The sequence below is a fragment of the Buceros rhinoceros genome, unplaced genomic scaffold (assembly GCF_000710305.1).
Source record: "Buceros rhinoceros silvestris isolate BGI_N320 unplaced genomic scaffold, ASM71030v1 scaffold17346, whole genome shotgun sequence".
Lineage (NCBI taxonomy): Eukaryota > Metazoa > Chordata > Aves > Bucerotiformes > Bucerotidae > Buceros > Buceros rhinoceros.
Window position 1 is genome coordinate 13,957 of NW_010417108.1, and position 18,334 is coordinate 32,290.

Below are 18,334 nucleotides of genomic sequence, written 5' to 3' on the forward strand. Positions count from 1 at the left end.
TCTGCTTGTCATGTTGTTTCAGAGCTGATAAAGACGAAGGGGGGAAGTTGACTTACCACATACCTTCCTTGTTCTTGAGGGGGAATGGTGCTTTTCTAAGAAGCTCTAGGGATTCAGTACCACATCCACATGGTCCGTAGCAAAGCTTAACCTAAGTTGTGCAGTTTTCTTTTAAATGTTCACGTAGGTGCAAGACACTGGTGTTAAATTTGTAATGCAGAGTATCACTACTCCCACATTAGGACTGATCTGAAGTTACATACAAATGCTATATTTAAATCACAGTTTCTGGGTCACTCTTTGTTTTGGTTAGTAATAATGATAGAGAGGAAGAAGCAGGTAGAAATCTATCATTTAATAGTAGATGTAATTCTGCAGCAAGTTGTCAGTGGATTATGATGTTAGGAAGTTTATTTTTTTTTTATATATTCTGAATGTCATCTTGGTCGGGCATTCAGTTCCAATGCTAAGCTTTTAAATTTTTGTGCAAGGAATAGCCCAATACACGATGGATATTCTTAAATAAAAGAAATTCATTAGTTTTCTTTAGCAAAAATAACACAAAATTGAAGTGTAACTGATGTTGAACTTACGTTATATATACCTAAGCCCCAGAAGTGACAAAGAAAAACCCTGAAGTTATGTATAAAGGGTTTTTTTGTCAGCCTTTGTTTTCTCCTTTCCACTCCGTATTTTTCTCTTACTTGCCCGTTCAAGCTTATAAAACCCAAGTATGACTTAGAAGTATTTAGCAGGCTTCTGGGCTTTAGGCAGAATATTTAAGCAAATTTGAAGGATGGATTTTTGGATAGCTGGGCTGCTACTTTTTGTACCTCCACACAGGGGAGAAGCTGTTCTCTTTGGCAACTTTCTCACAAAGGCTGGAGATTCACATCCTATGACTCAGTGACTTGTTTTGGCCGAGCTACGTGCACACTCTGATCCCTTTTCTCCCATCCCCTTCTAGGCTGTAGAGAGCCAGGGCTAGGGAATGGATATTGTCTCCTTCTATGTCTATAGGCAATCAGCAAAACCTCACGTTTGTTTCCTCAGGGAATTAGTCTTCCTTGTTTTCAGCTGAACTGGTCTGATAGCTTCAAACAGCAACAAGCAAATGCTTTTAACTTCATACTCTCAGCTTTTAAAACCCTATTGCTCTTTAGCTTGTGTGTGATTTCCTAAAGCTGCCAAGAAAAGTCTACCAAGCTTAGCTTCAGTTCTGGCCTAATAGGTGTTCCTTCTGATCGTGTATGGGCAGCCCTATTGGTCCCTTGGCATCTTGGTTTTTATGTTTGTTTTTCTTTAAAAAAGTTGAAGGAAGAGCAGACTACATGAGAGCAAAAGAGGCTTGAGAGCAAAAGAGGCTTAAGAGCAATCCAGGCAAGGTTGAATTAGTTATGAGCTAGAGTCAATCAGCTGGCTGGGGTAAGGAGCGCTAGGCCAGTGAAGGCAGACTGAGGAAGCAGAGCTGGGGCAGCTGCAGCCCCTGCTCTGAAGCTTAATCCTTCTCCCTCCGTTTGTATTCAGGCTGGTAATCTGTAGCATCTGCTTAAAATTATCCGTGGTTGGTTTGGGTTGGGGAGGTACAGAGCACACTCATAATATAGAAAACTGGTTTTAGGTGTGAGTAATCTTAAAGAAAAAAATATCTGTAAGAATTCATTCTTCTCTGTGTTAGGTTGATCTGGATAGGGGCTAACATCACTTCCTCCTGATGTGTTTCCTGGCAGATTCAGAGAATTTACCCTATCTCTAACCATGTCAAAGCTGCTTTGAGAGCAACTGTAAAGGAAATCCATGATTGTGCTAGTTCTCTCCCCCACAGTTTAAACTTTTAGCACTATTTCGTTAGAATGAAGCCTTTGAATGACCTCTGTTTAATAACTTTTCCAGGTACTGACTGTTGAGTACAGAAATTGTTTCCATCTTTTCAAATTACAGGAAACCTTTTTTACTCTTATCAATAGTGGTGTGTGATGTTAGTGATGTGTTTTTTGAAACTCTAGAATGAGTCATTGTAAAGTCACTGAAAGGGCACTAGTTACCATATTTACCCTTCTGAATAAACGTCATTTACATTTTTAATGCAGTGTCTGTTGCCACAGAGTAAGAATTTAAAGGGCTCCCCTAAAAAGAGGCTAAGGCAGATTGTTATCAAGTAAATATTTCTAAGTCAGAAAATCAAACTAAGTGTGTTAGGGAAATATTCTACCCTCTAGACATTTTTAGTAAGATGATACACTGTGATCTGAGGAACAGCAACCATTTGGTGTGTCTCAGATTTTGACTGCCTGAAAAAACATTGTTTTTGTCTTTCTTCATTTTTACGTTTGCAGTTATTAAAGTGAAAACAACTCTAGATGCTTTCTTATTATTTTAACTGGCTTATTTTCATGTTGATGTGTATTTATTTTCACTCTGAGGTGATCATCAAGAGGGTTTTAGAAAACTTTGTCCTTGTGCTCTTCTTGGGGTAAAACACCTGCAACTGAAATATGATTACATCGACTCTCTGTATCTTATACTTAGACCTTAGCTGAACAGCAAAAGCAGGTTTAATGCCTCCAGTGTGTTCCAGGTGATTTCCAGTGATTTTTTTATTTGTTATTTAAACTTTGTTTTATCATGACTACTATGCCTGATTTTTGGGAGGGTACTGTACTGGAGCAGTTTCAGGTATTTAAGATCAACACTCTTTGAAGCAGTCTCTGCCTGCACTCTTGTGTTGCCAGCTGTGCTTGTTGGTCCTACACTGATTTGAGTTCGGAAGGTCTCCACGTGCTCAGTAGGTCTCAGGAAGCATCAGATGTGTTTCTTGAAACTAGCTGCTGCTGCTGCTTTTGAAGGTGCAGAAAAGCTTTTTCTTTTGGAAAGTCAGACAGAGGAGGATTTAAGTATGATAATACAAGCATGAATCTCAACTGATACTTTTTTTGGTGGGCAGAATTTTTACTCATTCTAAGACGGAAATTTTGGGGGAACAGGTTTTTCTTCTCAGGACCTCTCGTAACTCTCGGTATGCACACAAGTACCGTCACCCTAGTCCTTCAAAGCAGGATAAAAATGGTGAGAGCTTCCAAAACTGAAGGGGCCTAAGTTCTGTTTTAGGAGCTGATTTTTTGATCTGTAGGGCTCATTTCCTGCTTCACCACCCATGCTACTCCCTCTCTAAGCACAGCCTCTGAGGCAGGAGGTTGGATAGTGGATTGGCCGCTTACACTGTTTACAAGTTCCTTTTCCTTGAGCAGAGGTGATACCTAGCCACTAGGGTGTCTGTTCTCTTGACATGGGGTTTTCTAACCCTGTTAGTGCTGGTGGAGACAGTAAGTCTGGGGGGAGATATAAATATTGAAAAGCAGTAAAATCAAGATGATGGGTCTTTAATTACAATGTAACGTCAACTGGCATGACTTTTCTAAACTTTTCTGGAAAGAGGAGGTAGGCACTGCAGTGGTGCCAATATGCAGAAGCAGTACCCAAAGGACATGGATGTAGAGATTCATTCACACGTGACTGTGGGGTTTTTTAAACAAAATTCCTAGATTCCAGAATTGGCTAGCTTTCATTATTTTGCTGTGCTGATAATACTCACACTTTGCTTATTGATATGTTATCTGGCTTTTTCACTGTGTATAGCCATTTTAAGTTTAAAATGGCTATTATTTGCCTAGAGACCAGCTGTTCTTTTCTGTCGACCTCCCTGAATACCACAGATTACCACTGTAATAGTGCTCCTCCTCAAAAAAAACCCCAAACAGCAACAAAAACTCAACAACCCACATCCCATGTGTATAACCCTAGATTTAAAAACAACAACAACAACAACAAACATGGAGATTGCTAATTGTGTATGCTGTTTCCTTTTAAAAGGTGTAATGTTCATACCTTAAAGACTTCTAAATTGTCAGTAGAATCTTAACGTTCACTTCTGAAGCAGTGCAGTTGATCTGAGTGTTTTCTTCACAAGTGCAAAACTGCTCAAGCACAGTAATACAGAACTATTCAAGCACAGCATAAACCGATGCAAGATGAAATGCATGGTTCCTACTGAAGTAAATGCTACAGTAGGAAGCATTAAATTAAATTAACTCAAGTATGTGAAAGGAATTTAATTTTTCTTATGTCAGTAGGACTGTCTAGTAAGTTACGGTGTGGCCTCACCTTGGGTACAGTGTGCAGTTCTGAGCTCCACAATTTAAGAAGCTTGTGAAGGTCTTTGAATGTGACCAGAGGAGGGCAATAAAGCTGGTGAAAGGGCTGGAAGGAATGTCCTAAGAGGAACAGTTGAGGGCTTTGGGCTTGTCTTAGTTCAGAGAAAAAGAGGCTGAGGAGGGACTTCATCACTCTCTACAGCTTCTTGAGGAAGGGAAATAGAGGGAGGAGCTGATCTCTTCTGCCTGGGATCCAGTGATTGGATATGTGGGAATGGTTCAGAGCTGTGCCAGGTTTAGATTGGAAGCACTAGGATGCATTTCTTCTGGAAAAAAACCACTGAACAGGCTTCCTAAAGAGGTGGTCGATGCCCCAAGCCTGTCAGTGTTTAAGAGGTATTTGGACAATGCCCTTAATAACATTCTTTAACTTTTGGTGAGCCCTGAATCGGTTAGGCAGTTGGACTAGATCATTTTTTTACATCCTTCCAACTGAAAAAATAGTCTAGCCTATTTTATCCTGAGGAAGGTGGACCAGTTTCAGAGCATATGAAAATGTAATTTAATGAAAACAGAAACCCTTAGATCTCAGGTATTTTGAAAAATTGGAAGTTAAAGCCAGATTCAGAATATAGAAGGTCTTTGAGGGCAGTCAGCTCCCTTTTTCCTTGGTGGTTTTACAGAAGACAAAGTTTGTCCTTTGTCCTTGAGCACCCTTACAATTTAAGAGAGTTGAGCCAAATTCGTTTTAGCTGTGAAAGTCTTGCCAAGTCAATCCATCCTAACAGCATGTGTTTTCCAGCACATCTGCGTGGCTCAACATTTGAAGCAAGAAGCTGCTAGCAGTAAAAATAGTATTAGGACTGACAGGAAAGAAGGATATCAAGAATGTCCTGAATGTGGTCTCTGACCTCCCTGGTTGCTGGGATTGTACCATGGAGAGTGCAGGCTTCTGTCTATAGGGCAAGTAGCGCTCTCTTTCACAGCTCAGTCTATCCCTTGATCTCAGCAGTTGAGCCATAGTTGGTTCTTAGGCTGAGGTGGCTCAGGTCAGACAAAACTTTCTCCATTCAAAACTGATTGCTTCCTGCCTGAGCCTAGAAACCTGTTCAACGTAGACTGTTGGACCCTTAGGAGGGGAAATTAATTAATCTGTTCTTTAGAGGGTTATGATACCTGGAAGCAAAATGAAAAATGGCAGCAGTAGAACAGGAAGAATCGAAAACATGCATCTCCAGAGAAGCAAATGAATAATAGAGGGCTAGTAGTTACTCCTGGAAGATTATTGTCTTCAGTTCCCCTTCAGTACCTCAACTAACTAAATAAATGCAACAGCCATACCCTGCAAATAGTGAGCTGAAGATGAGATCTGCCAGAATCTGTCAGCGTTACTGTCTAGGGTCCTTACCTTTGTTTCAGTTCCATTCAGTACCTGTTTTATCTTCTCTTTCTGTCCCACTCTCATGGCACTTGCAACCTAGCTCGTTCCCTGCCCATCTATTTCTTGGCCAAGTTTAATTCAGATTCTGCTCTAAAAACAAACAGTAACTCTGATACTAAACTCAGTTGCCTCAAGACTAGATCAGTCTCGAGAGTTAGAAATTATATCTATAAAATATGGTACTATATTTGAAACAGAAAAATCCAAGCTGAAGGTGCTCAAATTAAACATGAACATAAAATCCTTTGTGCAGTTTCCATGTGTGATGATAAATGTTTGGAGCATGAGCGTGCTTGCTGTGTCTGGGACTTTCACCCGTCAGTGGCACATAGCCGTGCTTTGGCACTGATCTAATGTCATCCACCATTGTGATGCACAAGTGGGAATCTAACCGGCTTTGAGGGCAGAATATAGGGTTTGTATTGCAGTCGTGGAGGCTTTCACTATCTCAGGATGCACAAACACTGACAGTTCTTCTTGCAAGAGACTCTGGTATGATATTAAGATCACTTGATAAAATCAGTAAGAAATAGGTTTCCATTCTAATCAGGAAGCAACAGATAACATGTTGTATAATCCAGGGTAAGTTGAGAAGCAAATCTAGAACTACAGAATTTTTTTGAGCAAAGTATTCAGTCCTTGTGACAGATGCCAACAGATAGAAAAAGCTGTTAATACTACTCGCTGTGTTAGAAGGAACTGTCATGTTTTTCCTGCCAACAATTTTTCTTTTTGACTTCTGTCAAGCTGCCCTAATGAAAAACTAGCGATAAAGAATATTGCTGCCAAGTTTAAGATGCACACGTTAAAATTTGCCTGCCATTAACAAACGCTTTTCAGAATCTGGAAATTGCTCGAAAGTAATCTGAACTTAATGCAAATATAAAATGTGACTGTAAAGTGAAACAATTATGCTATCATAGTAATATTTTGTACTTATTTGAAAATAATATATATTGATGAGAAATGTCAGTCTCTTCTCACAGTTTTAAAGAATGTTGGGTAAGTTATCTGACAGATAAAATGAGTTTTTGTACAATATTTTGATTCACGTGAAATATTGTACAAAAACTCATTTTATCTGTCAGATAAAATGAGTTTCTCTTCTCACAGTTTTAAAGAATGTTGGGTAAGTTATCTGACAGATAAAATGAGTTTTTGTACAATATTTTGATTCACGTGAAATATGTAAACTTTCAGCTGTCTATTTATTCTCTAAATAAGATGATTGTTTTGTAAGAATGAAAGATTTTAATGCTATAGTGTCTGGGCCCTGCATGTTTTCCAGTGGTTCGCTGCTGCACCTGCATGAGTTTCTTTTAAATAACTAAATTAATAGCATGATCAACTAAGCTTATTTGAAAAAAAAAAAGTAGAATATATCTATTGCTGTTGCTCAGACATGAACAGCAGCTGCAAAGACGACTCTGATACCTTGTCCTAAAATTTCTCATATGTCTTCCTTTCAATTTATCCTCTGTAAACAGGCTTTATCTTACAGAACATGGGCTTATTTAGTTAGAAATATCTGATTTCTGTTGCAGCCAGTTAAAAGGATCAACTTCTGACCTCTAGTGTTATGAATGTTGCAAGAGGAAGTTGCAGCATGACTTTTCTTTGGAAAGTGTGTTGGTAGAAAATTACATTGTAGTGTTCCTTTTTTCTGCTAAATGCGTTTTTGTGACTTGTGAGCTCTCCAAAATCTGTAGATCTGAAAGGAAAACCGAAACTTATTTGCTCTTCACTAATAATGGGGATCTTGCTAGCTAGGCTTATGCTCTATGTTCAGCTCCAGTTGACTGAGCTAAAATCTGTTCTTCCACGAGTACATGTCCATGCCAAAATATTCTGTCATCTGCATTAACTTTACAGTGTTATTTAGGGAATAAAAAGTAGCTATAAAACCACTTAAAATATTATGGAAGTGTAAAACTCTTAATGTGTATACTCTAGATGGTATATGCTAACACCTTTCAGTTATTTGTGTAGGTCCAAACTTAAGGTAGTGAATCTGCTGATAGTCTATACTGCTTAACTTGGAAATGCTTGTTTTGTTTCTTCTTGTGCACCCAGTTTGAATGCAAGCTCAGCTATTTATTGCACTTTCATTTTGAAAGGGCTATGGTACCTATCTTTTATTTATGGTAAAACCTTGCTTTACTCTTGCTTTTTGATGCTATAGCGTGGGTTACATAGTAATTTGGAGTCCATAGAACAGTATGCTTAAATGGAAAAGTCACACTTTCAAACAGAGGGAAAGGACTTATACAAGTATTTCTCCAGTGTATTCTTGCTTCCACAAGAGATCAGATCATTCTTGTTGTCTGGAAACTTAGTTTCTGACAGCAATGAAGCTTTTTCTATATAGAGATATAAACAGCATTATTTATAGTCTTCAGGTTTTGTTACTTCTGTTTTGGTTTCTCCAATACCAATAGTCCTTGTAAAGACAGATGATGGATTTGTGAAGTGTTTTTGCCCTAGTTAGGACAGGAACAATTAGTAATGTTGTTATTAATCTCCTTTTTTTCCTTTGTGAATTTGAGCTGTAGGGAGCCTTGGACACTAGATTCAATACGGAATTATACATTAAAGGATCTTGTGCCTCCATTTTGCAGATCCTGCGAATTAATAGTGAATATGACAAAGTTACTTTCTGAGTAACGTTGTAGTGCACAACTTGCTGCAAGAAGAATGAAGTCTGAAATAAATTTCTTTTAAATTGCCGACACTGACAGTGATCAAGATTGTTCTCTTCATGCAGTGAAAGGGTTTGGAAGGTGGTATATTGTCCCTCCTAAAGTCCTAGTACAGTTCTGTCCTGGTGTTGATATTTCAGAGGAATGTTTGAAAAGAACTTCCGCATTAAAGCTTTTGGTCTTGTTTTTTGAGGAATAGTGGATACGATTCTAAAAGGTATTTAAATTTTGCTTGCAAATGACTTTGAACTTGCCTGATGTTCAAATTTACTGTTTGCTTTCTTCAAGTATAATTAAAGCTTCAGCAAAATGAGCAACAGGTAGAAAAAGCAGATATATTCCCATTTGGTTTGTATTTCTGTAATATATTGGTTATATGTGATTTATAGTCAGAGTGAAGATTTAAATAAAATCAAGGTACTTCTGTCCCAGAACGGATGGCTGCTTCAGAAATTACTCAGCTGGGGGGAAAAAAAAACCCAAACCACAATGCTGCTCTTGAGTTACTAGTAGCAAACTGAACATATGGGCTGCCTTAACCGTAAAGGGTGGTTATTTCAGATCGGCCAAGTTGGGATCAGTCACATTAGAATTCTCTTTGGACACAAGCTGGAAGTTAGACTCAATGATCTTAAAGGTCTTTTCCAACCAGACGATTCTGTGACTAGTGTTGCAGGCATTCAAGTGCAGATGACTCCTTCTTGAACATCTTGAAACTTAGAATCTGCATTTGGTTGATAAATGAGAACCTCATGTTCCTCTTCATATCTGGCTGCTTTTACTTGCCAGTTTTCCTCTGTCTCTCTCACAGCATCACTGGTACAGGACGTACCTGTCTTCATTTATGCTCTCTGAAACTCCTATACAGTAAATACGACAATATTGTATATGTTACAACTTGGGGGGGGGGAGAAAAAAAAGCTTGGTCCTATATAGCGTTTCGCAGCGTATGTCCTACTATACAAGGAATGAATGTGTTTTGTTTAGTTGTCACTTGGAGACCAAGGATAATTCCTTGTTATTAAATGAAAACTTAACAATAGTGAAAATAATATGCACTAAGATATGTTCCATATATTGATAGTATTCTGTAGGGATGCTTTACTAAATTGCATATGCAACCTCATGTACATTGGATGTGAATTCTACCTGTGAAGCTTTGTTAATTCTTCATGCTCCTTCATATCATCCTGCCTGTGCTGTGGTTAGTGTTGAGGGTCTACTTGGTTCGAGCTACTGACACCCTTAGATACCTGCTGTAACTTCAACCAGATGAAAAGTGCTAGATGGTGTCTGTGAATAGCTTCTGTTCAAACAAAAACATGCAGACAGTTAATTTTTTTAATACAGAATATCTCTGAATAATTTGAATAAAATTCTTTTTTTAACCAAAACAGAAAGAAGAAGGAAAAATTCAAGGGCAGCTTAATAAATCTGATTGTAACCAGTACATCAGAGAACTGAAAGATCAGATAGCTGAGCTGCATCATGAGGTAAGTGATAAAATACTGCTGCCTCTGATCACCTGCACCTTTTATGCTCTCTTTCTTTTGTAGCAGATTTTGCTTATCTAATAGGTATTACAGTTTCAGTACCTGATTTTGCTAATTCATTTAATGAATGCAATAAACCGAACTCTTATACATGAATCTTGCCCTTACCCTGGGATATAAGAAAACACATGTGATTTGATGTTAGATGAGGTCATCATTTATGTTCTGTCTTGGTGTTTTCCTTAATTTCATGAATTGTATTTCACTGTGTTGCATTTACTGCATTTGGAGCTGTGTACATGAAAATAAGCCCCTTTGTCTTTATTTGCTACAACTTTTAAGGCTAGTTTAGTTAGAAACTAAGCTGCATTTGTGCAAATAGGAGAGTCAATTTGTAGATTCTTTTTGGCTCTTGCTCTTGTGAGAATGAATTTTATGTGGTAGTATACCGAGATTGCTTAAAAAGAAAAAGGATGCTTGCTTAATATCAGTTAACAGATTTTTAAGCTTTAAACTGCCAAAACCTTCAACCTATGAAATTTGTCTTCAAACTTCCTTGCTCTAATAGTTGTAGTAACTTTCTGTAAGTTAAAAAAATCAGAAGGTTCTGAAACAGTATGTAACTACTGGCTTATGTAACTACTGTGCTCACTGGCTCATTTCAGTTCATCCTGCACAGTGAAGAAATGTATTTACCTAATACTATACTGTGTGCAAAGCGTCCAGTCATCTTAGCATTGTACTCTTCTGTTTCCATACGCCTTCTAACACACAGCTCTGATAGCGTTGTTTAAAACCAGAGTATTACAGAGCAGTATGACCTAATTATTGGATTTTGCCTTTTTACCTTCGTTAAATAAACACGTCCTTTATTTATTTGTTTAAGTATAGATAGTGTTTTTGTAACAGTCATAGTTGGATTTAACCTTTTAGGACCAATCCCTTGAGAGTTGTACTAGAAGATCTTGGAATGCTGTCTATGCTATAGATTGAGGATAGTCTCTAGGGCTATCAGTCCAGCACCTTTACCAGTCATTAAGCTCACGTAAAAACACGATAACTAGCTTGCTTTGTTTCGTATGAGAAAGTAAATAGCTTGTAGAATTCCCAGAAAGCCAGATATTTTGCATATTTTGCATTATAAATAAGGCACCACAGTGACTTTCTTCTGCTCAGAGTAGGTTTAAAAGATAAGAAACAGCTGCTTTGGAGGAAAAGTAGAATTATGGTTGGAAAGCTGTTGCATAATTTTCTCTGTGGAAGCACTTGTCATATGCTTGGCTGAGCAACTCAGTTGTCACGAAGGCATACAATTGTGTATGTGTTTAATATGAACAAGTTAATGTGAACAGGTTGGAGTGAAGATGAGTGCTTTGTTGTGGCTTAATTTTTAATTTCCAGATGAGGTAAACATTATAGGAAAGTATCTAATTGTAGGATAGATAGAAACAGTAGGAAGAAATTCTGTATGTAGTAGACGTGTTCTACCGTGGCAGTATTTCTGAATGCTTCCTTGCACAGAGTTTCTTAAAGCCTGGAAGTCCTTGTTTACTAATGATTCTTCTCCCTCCCACCCCCTGCCCCTTACGATTACATATCTGTCTAGCTTTTAAATAAAAATGTTGGAAGGGAAGTAATCCTTAATGCACAATCCTTTATTTTGAGCATAACCTACCAGGCTGATCTTGAGAATAATGTAGGGTTAAGTCTGAAATGTATGTAGTATTTAAAGGTAAGTTGGTGCTAATAAATAAAAATAAAGTCAAGAACTTTGCTTGCAGCATTTCTTCAAACAGCAAAATCTGAGCAAAATGGCAATAGGAAAAGGCAAAACTCAACTGCTAAATGTTAGGATTGGTATAATTTAGTCAATATCAATTAAATTAATCAAACTTTTTAGATCTGTACTGAAGTGTCATCATGTGTAGATTCATTAATGACCATGTTCTTTGCTTTTTGGCTAGCTGCTTTTTGAATCTACTTCTGCAAAAGCTAGAAAAAACGTTACAGATTTGCAAATTCATCTTCCTGAAGATAGGATGATGGTGTATGTGACATGCTGACCGCAGCCTCCCAACTGGTTAACATGATTAAGGCACTGGTAAAGGAAGGGTTCTTGGTGACTGCGTGGTTACCATCTTATATATTGTAATTGTGGAACTTTAAACTGGACATAAATTAATGCAGAAGTTACAGTTTCAGGTAGGGGTGGGAGGGCTATGCATGAAAGGAGATTAAATGTCTTGTCATGGCTATCAATGTTGATTCCACTCATGGAACTTTTTTCTCTCCAGTACTGCATTTTTACGGAAGTTTACATCAGGAGAATTACAGGTTCTCCATCAGAAGGATGGAACAAGATCTTGAACAAATCATATATCGAGTATAAGTAACTGCAAACTAAGTCCATATTCTGGCCCTCTGATCAACGCTATTTCCTGTCTTTGGCCAGCAATCTTAATGCATGTGTCCCTGTATCAGTGGAACCTGGAGAAGCTAGGTACTTTGATTCTGTCCTGTGATATGATCCATCAGATGGCGATGGTACCAAGATGTGGCACAAGCATGATCCATCCTAATCACAGAACTCCAGTGAAAGGTCTACCGTTCCACTGATGTTTGCAAGCCAGGCTTGTAGCCAGGGACAGGGCAAACCTGGAACACCAATAAGGAGCACCAAAGAATGGCAAAGAGAGGGTCACTATTCCTGTCCAGGGTCTAAAGCCGAATACGATCTACCAAAAGATGGGGGGATTGCTACGGCACAGGTGCAGCAGGCTGCTGCTGTGACACCTGTTGACTTTGGAGGAAAGTTAGACCCTCAGATTTCAGATACTTCTCTCACCCATCCCAGCGTGGTAACTTGAATCAGCTACATATCAGAACTCTGCGTGTAATTTCAGATGATTAATTTTAAAAAGTTTTGGTTATACTTTTTAAAACTTCCAGCCAATTGCTGTTGTTGTATGAGTGTATTGATTGATGTAGGTCTTTGTTTTCTGAGCTTAAAATTTTGTATGCATTTATTAAATATAGTGCAGCTTGCAGCCTAAAGGATCAATTTCTGCTGCTTTTATTACTATTCTAGGAACAGTACTGCTACAGTCAGTGTTCATGTTATAAGATGACTTATTTGTAGTAAATTCAAATTTTTGTATTTCGGTTACTCAGTAAAACTGCGTGTACTAGAAAATTGTAGTATGACATCCAAAACAGAACCGATGAGACACACTGCTATTCAGTGTACAAGGTACTAGAAATAGAAAAAGATTATGCCTTTTTTCTTTTCAAATGAGGTAATTATAAATGGAATTATTAAATTGGATTGTTGGTTTGTTCTAACAAGATACAGTGCTACAGAAATCCACTGATTAGGTATGAAAGGATTCGGGCAAGTAAGATGAATAGTGTATAGACTACTTCACAGCAGGTCTTAAACTTGTATTTGATGAAAACTTCCAGAGAGCAAACAGGGAAAATCTGGAGCAACTTTTGTGAAACGTTTTTACTATCCAAGACTGTATCCCACCTCAGTAGGTAGTACTGAAGTAAAGTAATTACTGTATGTGGAAAATAATGCATAGAAGGTTTGGACTGTTAGGAGTCTGTATTAAGTCAAAGGTTTAAGAAAAACTAAGATAAATCTTGAACTAGTTGTTACTCATTTCAATATAAATTACATACTGGGGAAAAAGGAGGAGGGTCTTTGTAGTTTGCTGCTTTCTGCTTTTAATTCAAACTGAATGGAATTAAATGATTTATAAACTGCTGAAGTTCTACCCTTCATGCACTCCCCCTCTGTACATGCAGTCACTTTATATATATTACACAGCAGCTGCCTCTGCTTCCTGTTGGATGTTGCAAGGCTTGTATGTGTTACCTAGATTACAGGAGTGGTACGAAAGATTAGAACTGACGTGCTTACCCACAAACTACACTGGCAGACCACAAGACACCTTTGGAGACAAAAGCAAGTGGTTTCCAGTCTTACAGACTTTGTGATTTAGGACCGTTTAAATTGTATTTTGAGGTAAACTTTGTAAAGTTAGTCCTTGTCATACTGCTAGCTGATCGTTGTGCTCTTGAAATGCTTTAATAAGTTTGTGCTATTAAATTGCATTTTCTTATTTATATTACTACGGTATTTCAGATGTAGGTTTGTTTTAATGTTATGTTGTCATACTGAAAGCTGAATTCTACCTAGTAGCAAGTAGCCCGTACCATTTGCGATTGCAGAGCATTATTCCATGAGGCTCTGATTCTACTGAGTTTTGGTCATCTGCATTAGGGGACAGCGTTATCACAGAATCATTTTGGTTGGAAGAGACCTTTAAAATCGTTGAGTCCAACCATTCATCCTGCACTGCCGGGTCACCACTAAGCCATGGTCCTCAGCAGCACATCTATCTGTCTTTTAGATACCTCCACGGGTGGGGACTCCACCACTTCTCTGGGCAGCCTGTTCCAATGCTTTACAACCCCTTCTGTAAAGAAATTTTTGCTGATACCCAGCCTAACCCTCCCCTGGTGCAGCTTGAGGCCATTTCCTCTCACCCTGTCACCTGTTACTTGGAAGAACAGACTGATCCCCACCCCACTACAACCTCCTTTCAGGCAGTTGTAAAGAGTGAGTAGGCCCCCCCGAGCCTCTTCTCCAGGCTAAACAACCCCAGTTCCCTCAGCTGCTCTTTGTAAGACTTGTGCTCTAGACCCTTCACCAGCTTTGTTGCCCTTCTCTGGACACCCTCCAGCACCTCAACGTCCTTCTTGAAGTGAGGGGCCCAAAACCGGACACAGTACTCAAAGTGCACCCTAACAAGTGCCAAGTACAGGGGGACAATCTCTGCCCTGCTCCTGCTGGCCACACTATTGCTGATACAAGCCAGGATGCCACTGGCCTTCTTGGCCACCTGGGCACACTGCTGGCTCATATTCAGCCATTATTGACCCATACCCCCAGGTCCTTTTCCACTGGGCAGCCTTCTAGCTACTGTTCCCCAAGCCTGTAGTGTTGAAGGGGGTTGTTGTGACCCAAGTGCAGGACCTGGCACTTGGTCTTGTTGAACCTCATACAGCCGGCCTCCCCTCATCAATGCAGCCTGACCAGACCCCTCTGTAGAGCCTCCTGACCTTCAGGCAGATCGACCCACCCGCCTAACTTGGTGTCATCTGCAAACTTTCTGCGGGTGCACTTGATCCCCTCATCCAGCTCGTTGATAAAGATGTTAAAGAGAACAGGCCCCAACACTGAGCCCTGGGGAACACCACTTGTGACCGGCCATCAACTGGATTCACCACCACTCTTTGGGTTCGGCCGTCACACCACATTTTTATCCAGCAGGGAGTGCACCCATCCAAGCTATGAGCAGCCAGTTTCCGCAGGAGATTGCTGTGGGAACAGTGTCAAAAGCTTTGCTAAAGTCTAGGCAGACAATGTCCACAGCCCTTCCCTCACCCACCAAGTGTGTGACCTTGCCGTAGAAGGAGATCAGGTTAGTCAAGCAGGTTCAGCCTTTCATAAACCCCTGCTGACTGGGCCTGGTCACCTGGTTGTCCTGTACGTGCCACGTGACAGCACTCAAGGGGAGCAGCAATATACAGAAACTTTGTACTTCCTTCACTTAGCAGGCATTTTTCCCTTAGAAAGCAGGAATATGGGTGTTGAAGATAGCTCTTTAAAATCAGTCTTTAACATTTTCCTATACTTGAGGGATCTAGTATTTTTTTTAGCTCAGAGGCAGTTGAATACTCAGAGCTTAGTGATGCTTTTTTTTCTTCTTAAATTATGTGGCATTTTTGACATACAAAATATTGTTTATATTTCTGGTACCTTTTGCTCTTGATCAGTATTCTTAGGTAAAAAAAAAATCCAGATAAAAGGTTTCAGATCTCTATAGAGTGAAGGCTTCTGGGAATTTATCTGCAATTTCTGTCGTAGATTGGGTAGAGCCTTTGAAAGGTACTGGTACGTTTCTTTCCTATATCTTTTGCCTTTCCCAGGGAATATAGAAAACCTGACTGAATTAAGACTTGACTGAACTAATGCTAAAAGCATAATAAACACAAAGTCCCAGGGAAGATAACTGAAGCAAAATATCAAGTTTTGAAATAAACTGACTTGCTGTGATCTTTCTTTTGTTTCTCATACTGTTCTAGCTATTTTCTAGTCACTTTCAGCAGCCAGTGTAGCTTGTGACCCTAAGGAGGAGGATCACTGAATTCCTGCTCAACTACTTCTGGTGTCTAGATAACATTCATAAATTGAATGGCTGGGGTTTTTATCCAATGAATTTTGAATGGGGGTCTATAAAATGTTCAAACTGTAAGTGGGATGAAGATGATGGGTAGGGAACATTTGTTCACTTCTCCTGTAGTGCAAGAATTAGGATCTTCAAATGAAACTGGAGGTGTGTTTGAAAAAGACCTAGAGGACGTGATTTTTTGCAAGCTTAAATACTAAATTCCTTTAGATCTAAAATTGTTCCACATGCTAAAATCCATGTTAATATAGAAACTGCCTCAACTGGGGGTGATGGTGGATAATCCCTGGGGATGCACAGATGTCGTGTATATATAACTGAAAAGTGGGCTACTTGCTGGAGTTTGGGAAGAACGTTCTGGGAAAGCAACACAACACATTTCTCTACTGTTACATTTTTTTCCTGGGCATCTGCTCTTGACCAGTGTCAGGGACAGAATGTGCAGCTAGTTTTCTCCTAGCTGTTCCTTTCTTTTAGAAAGTAATTACTTGAAATATTTCAAGAGGAAGAAAGGATGAGATTTTCTAATGTGCAAATCTTGTGCAAATCTTATGCAAATCTGCAAACTTCTTGTGTTAATAGTGTTTCAGCATGACTGATGGAAAAGAACAAGGCAGGTGACTGGAACGTTATTCCGCTGAAATATTTTTTTCACACTTCTAAAAGGCTTTATAATAGTGAAAATAAATAGTGAAATGCTGGTGATTAAATTCTCGAGTATTGGCAATGCAGGAAAAGGGGGTGACTTTTAAGAAGTATTTCCCATTTTCAGTATCTGAAAGCTTGATTGCTATTTAAAGTAGTGACTGCTAGTTTACTGCTCTTCCATTCCCATATATATGTCGTTTATCTAGGAATGGATCTGATACAATGGTTTAGGAGCTAATGCAGTCAGTAAGATTCTGATACAGGTGTTATCTCATGGTCTGATCTCGCTGCTGGTGAGCTAACATTTTGAGATTGGCTTAATGAAGAGAGATGTTAAAGTTTGAGATTAAATACTGTGCTTTTAAAAGATTTTGCTTGTGTAAATAAAATTCAAGACACTTTAAGAAATTACTTTGAGGATAATTAACGCATAAGTTATGACCAAAGGAGTAATTGGTAATATGGCTGAATTAAGGATACATTTTGCAGCTTGGGTTAGCTTTCTGGGCTTTCACTGCTGGAACTAGAATGGAGAAGGAGAAGTAAACTGTAGCTGTCAGTGTGAAGGATTAAAAAATTGTCTATGTAGGCCATATGATACAACACTTAAAATTCAATGCACTCTGAGTATACAGGAGGGAAGTTTCAACTACATTCACAGTTCTTTGGTCTTAAATACCATAAACTTGTGTGGTAGGTAAGATGAGTTTAAAAGCTTCCAAATTATTTCCTCTCATTTTGGGGTTTTTTATTATTATCATTAGCTAACAATCTTAGATTGGTATTGTACAGCAAGTGGTTCCAGTCCCAGCACAGTTTAGTCCTGGTTATCCTCTGAGGAGATCAGAGAATATCTTTACAAGCAGCTAAATGACTCCTGTGTTGCATCCATAGATGAGCACAAAATTGTGCTACTGCTTATGGCCCGCTGCAGTAGCACGAGATGGGTTGGCCTCTTCTAGCAGCATTCCTAGCTCCTGTTTCACTCACAATAATAGCATCTGGACTTGATGATGGGATACCAGCAGGAAGGATTATTCCTTTCCTCTAATAATTTTGTTGCTAGGCTTTCTTTGAGTCAAGTTCAGTGCTTACCAAATCAAATGTTCTCTTATTTGAAGCACCACTAGACTACATTCAGAAGCAGGGTAAATAACTCTGAGCTTCATCCTACTGTACTTGGCCTTCTGGTGTCCAGCCGCTTAGTTTGGATGTGCCTGTGCAGTCATGACTGCAGAGTGAGCGCATCAAGTAACTTCTAAAGTTATGAATAAGTTGTAAGTAGCTTTGTATGATGGAGACAGGAGGATTAACTGGGGAAAGTGGATTCTAGTTAAAGTTCAATCTACTAGAATTTTTTTATAAAATTCTCCTCTGAAGACACATTTGTAGGGCGATGGCTAGCAGTGGATCAGATTGATGGGTGAATGAGAGATCATACTTATCAGCATTTAGATATCTTGGATACAGAAGTAGGTCATGTTTCTTTTGTCAGAGCTAAGGAGAGAACAGCAAATTCAAAAAAGGCCTAGTACTCTTCCTGTAGAATTTATAATTAGACATAATGTTTTTCCACTCAGTTACTTGCCAACTTATTTTTCCCCTCTCCCCCCCCCCCCCCGCACCATCGCTTCACACCCCT

The 18,334-nt window shown here is 39.0% G+C and overlaps 1 protein-coding gene across 1 annotated transcript in view; it reads left to right on the top strand.

The window, feature by feature from the left end:
• LOC104495143 (ecotropic viral integration site 5 protein homolog) overlaps positions 1 to 18,334 on the top strand; it is a gene marked incomplete at its 5' end in the record, with an annotated part of 43,394 nt that overhangs the window by 11,783 nt on the left and 13,277 nt on the right. The window contains one exon of the mRNA XM_010138078.1: positions 9,689 to 9,784. Within this exon, the coding sequence (XP_010136380.1) occupies positions 9,689 to 9,784 (96 nt within the window). The remainder of the gene's footprint in view (positions 1 to 9,688; positions 9,785 to 18,334) is intronic.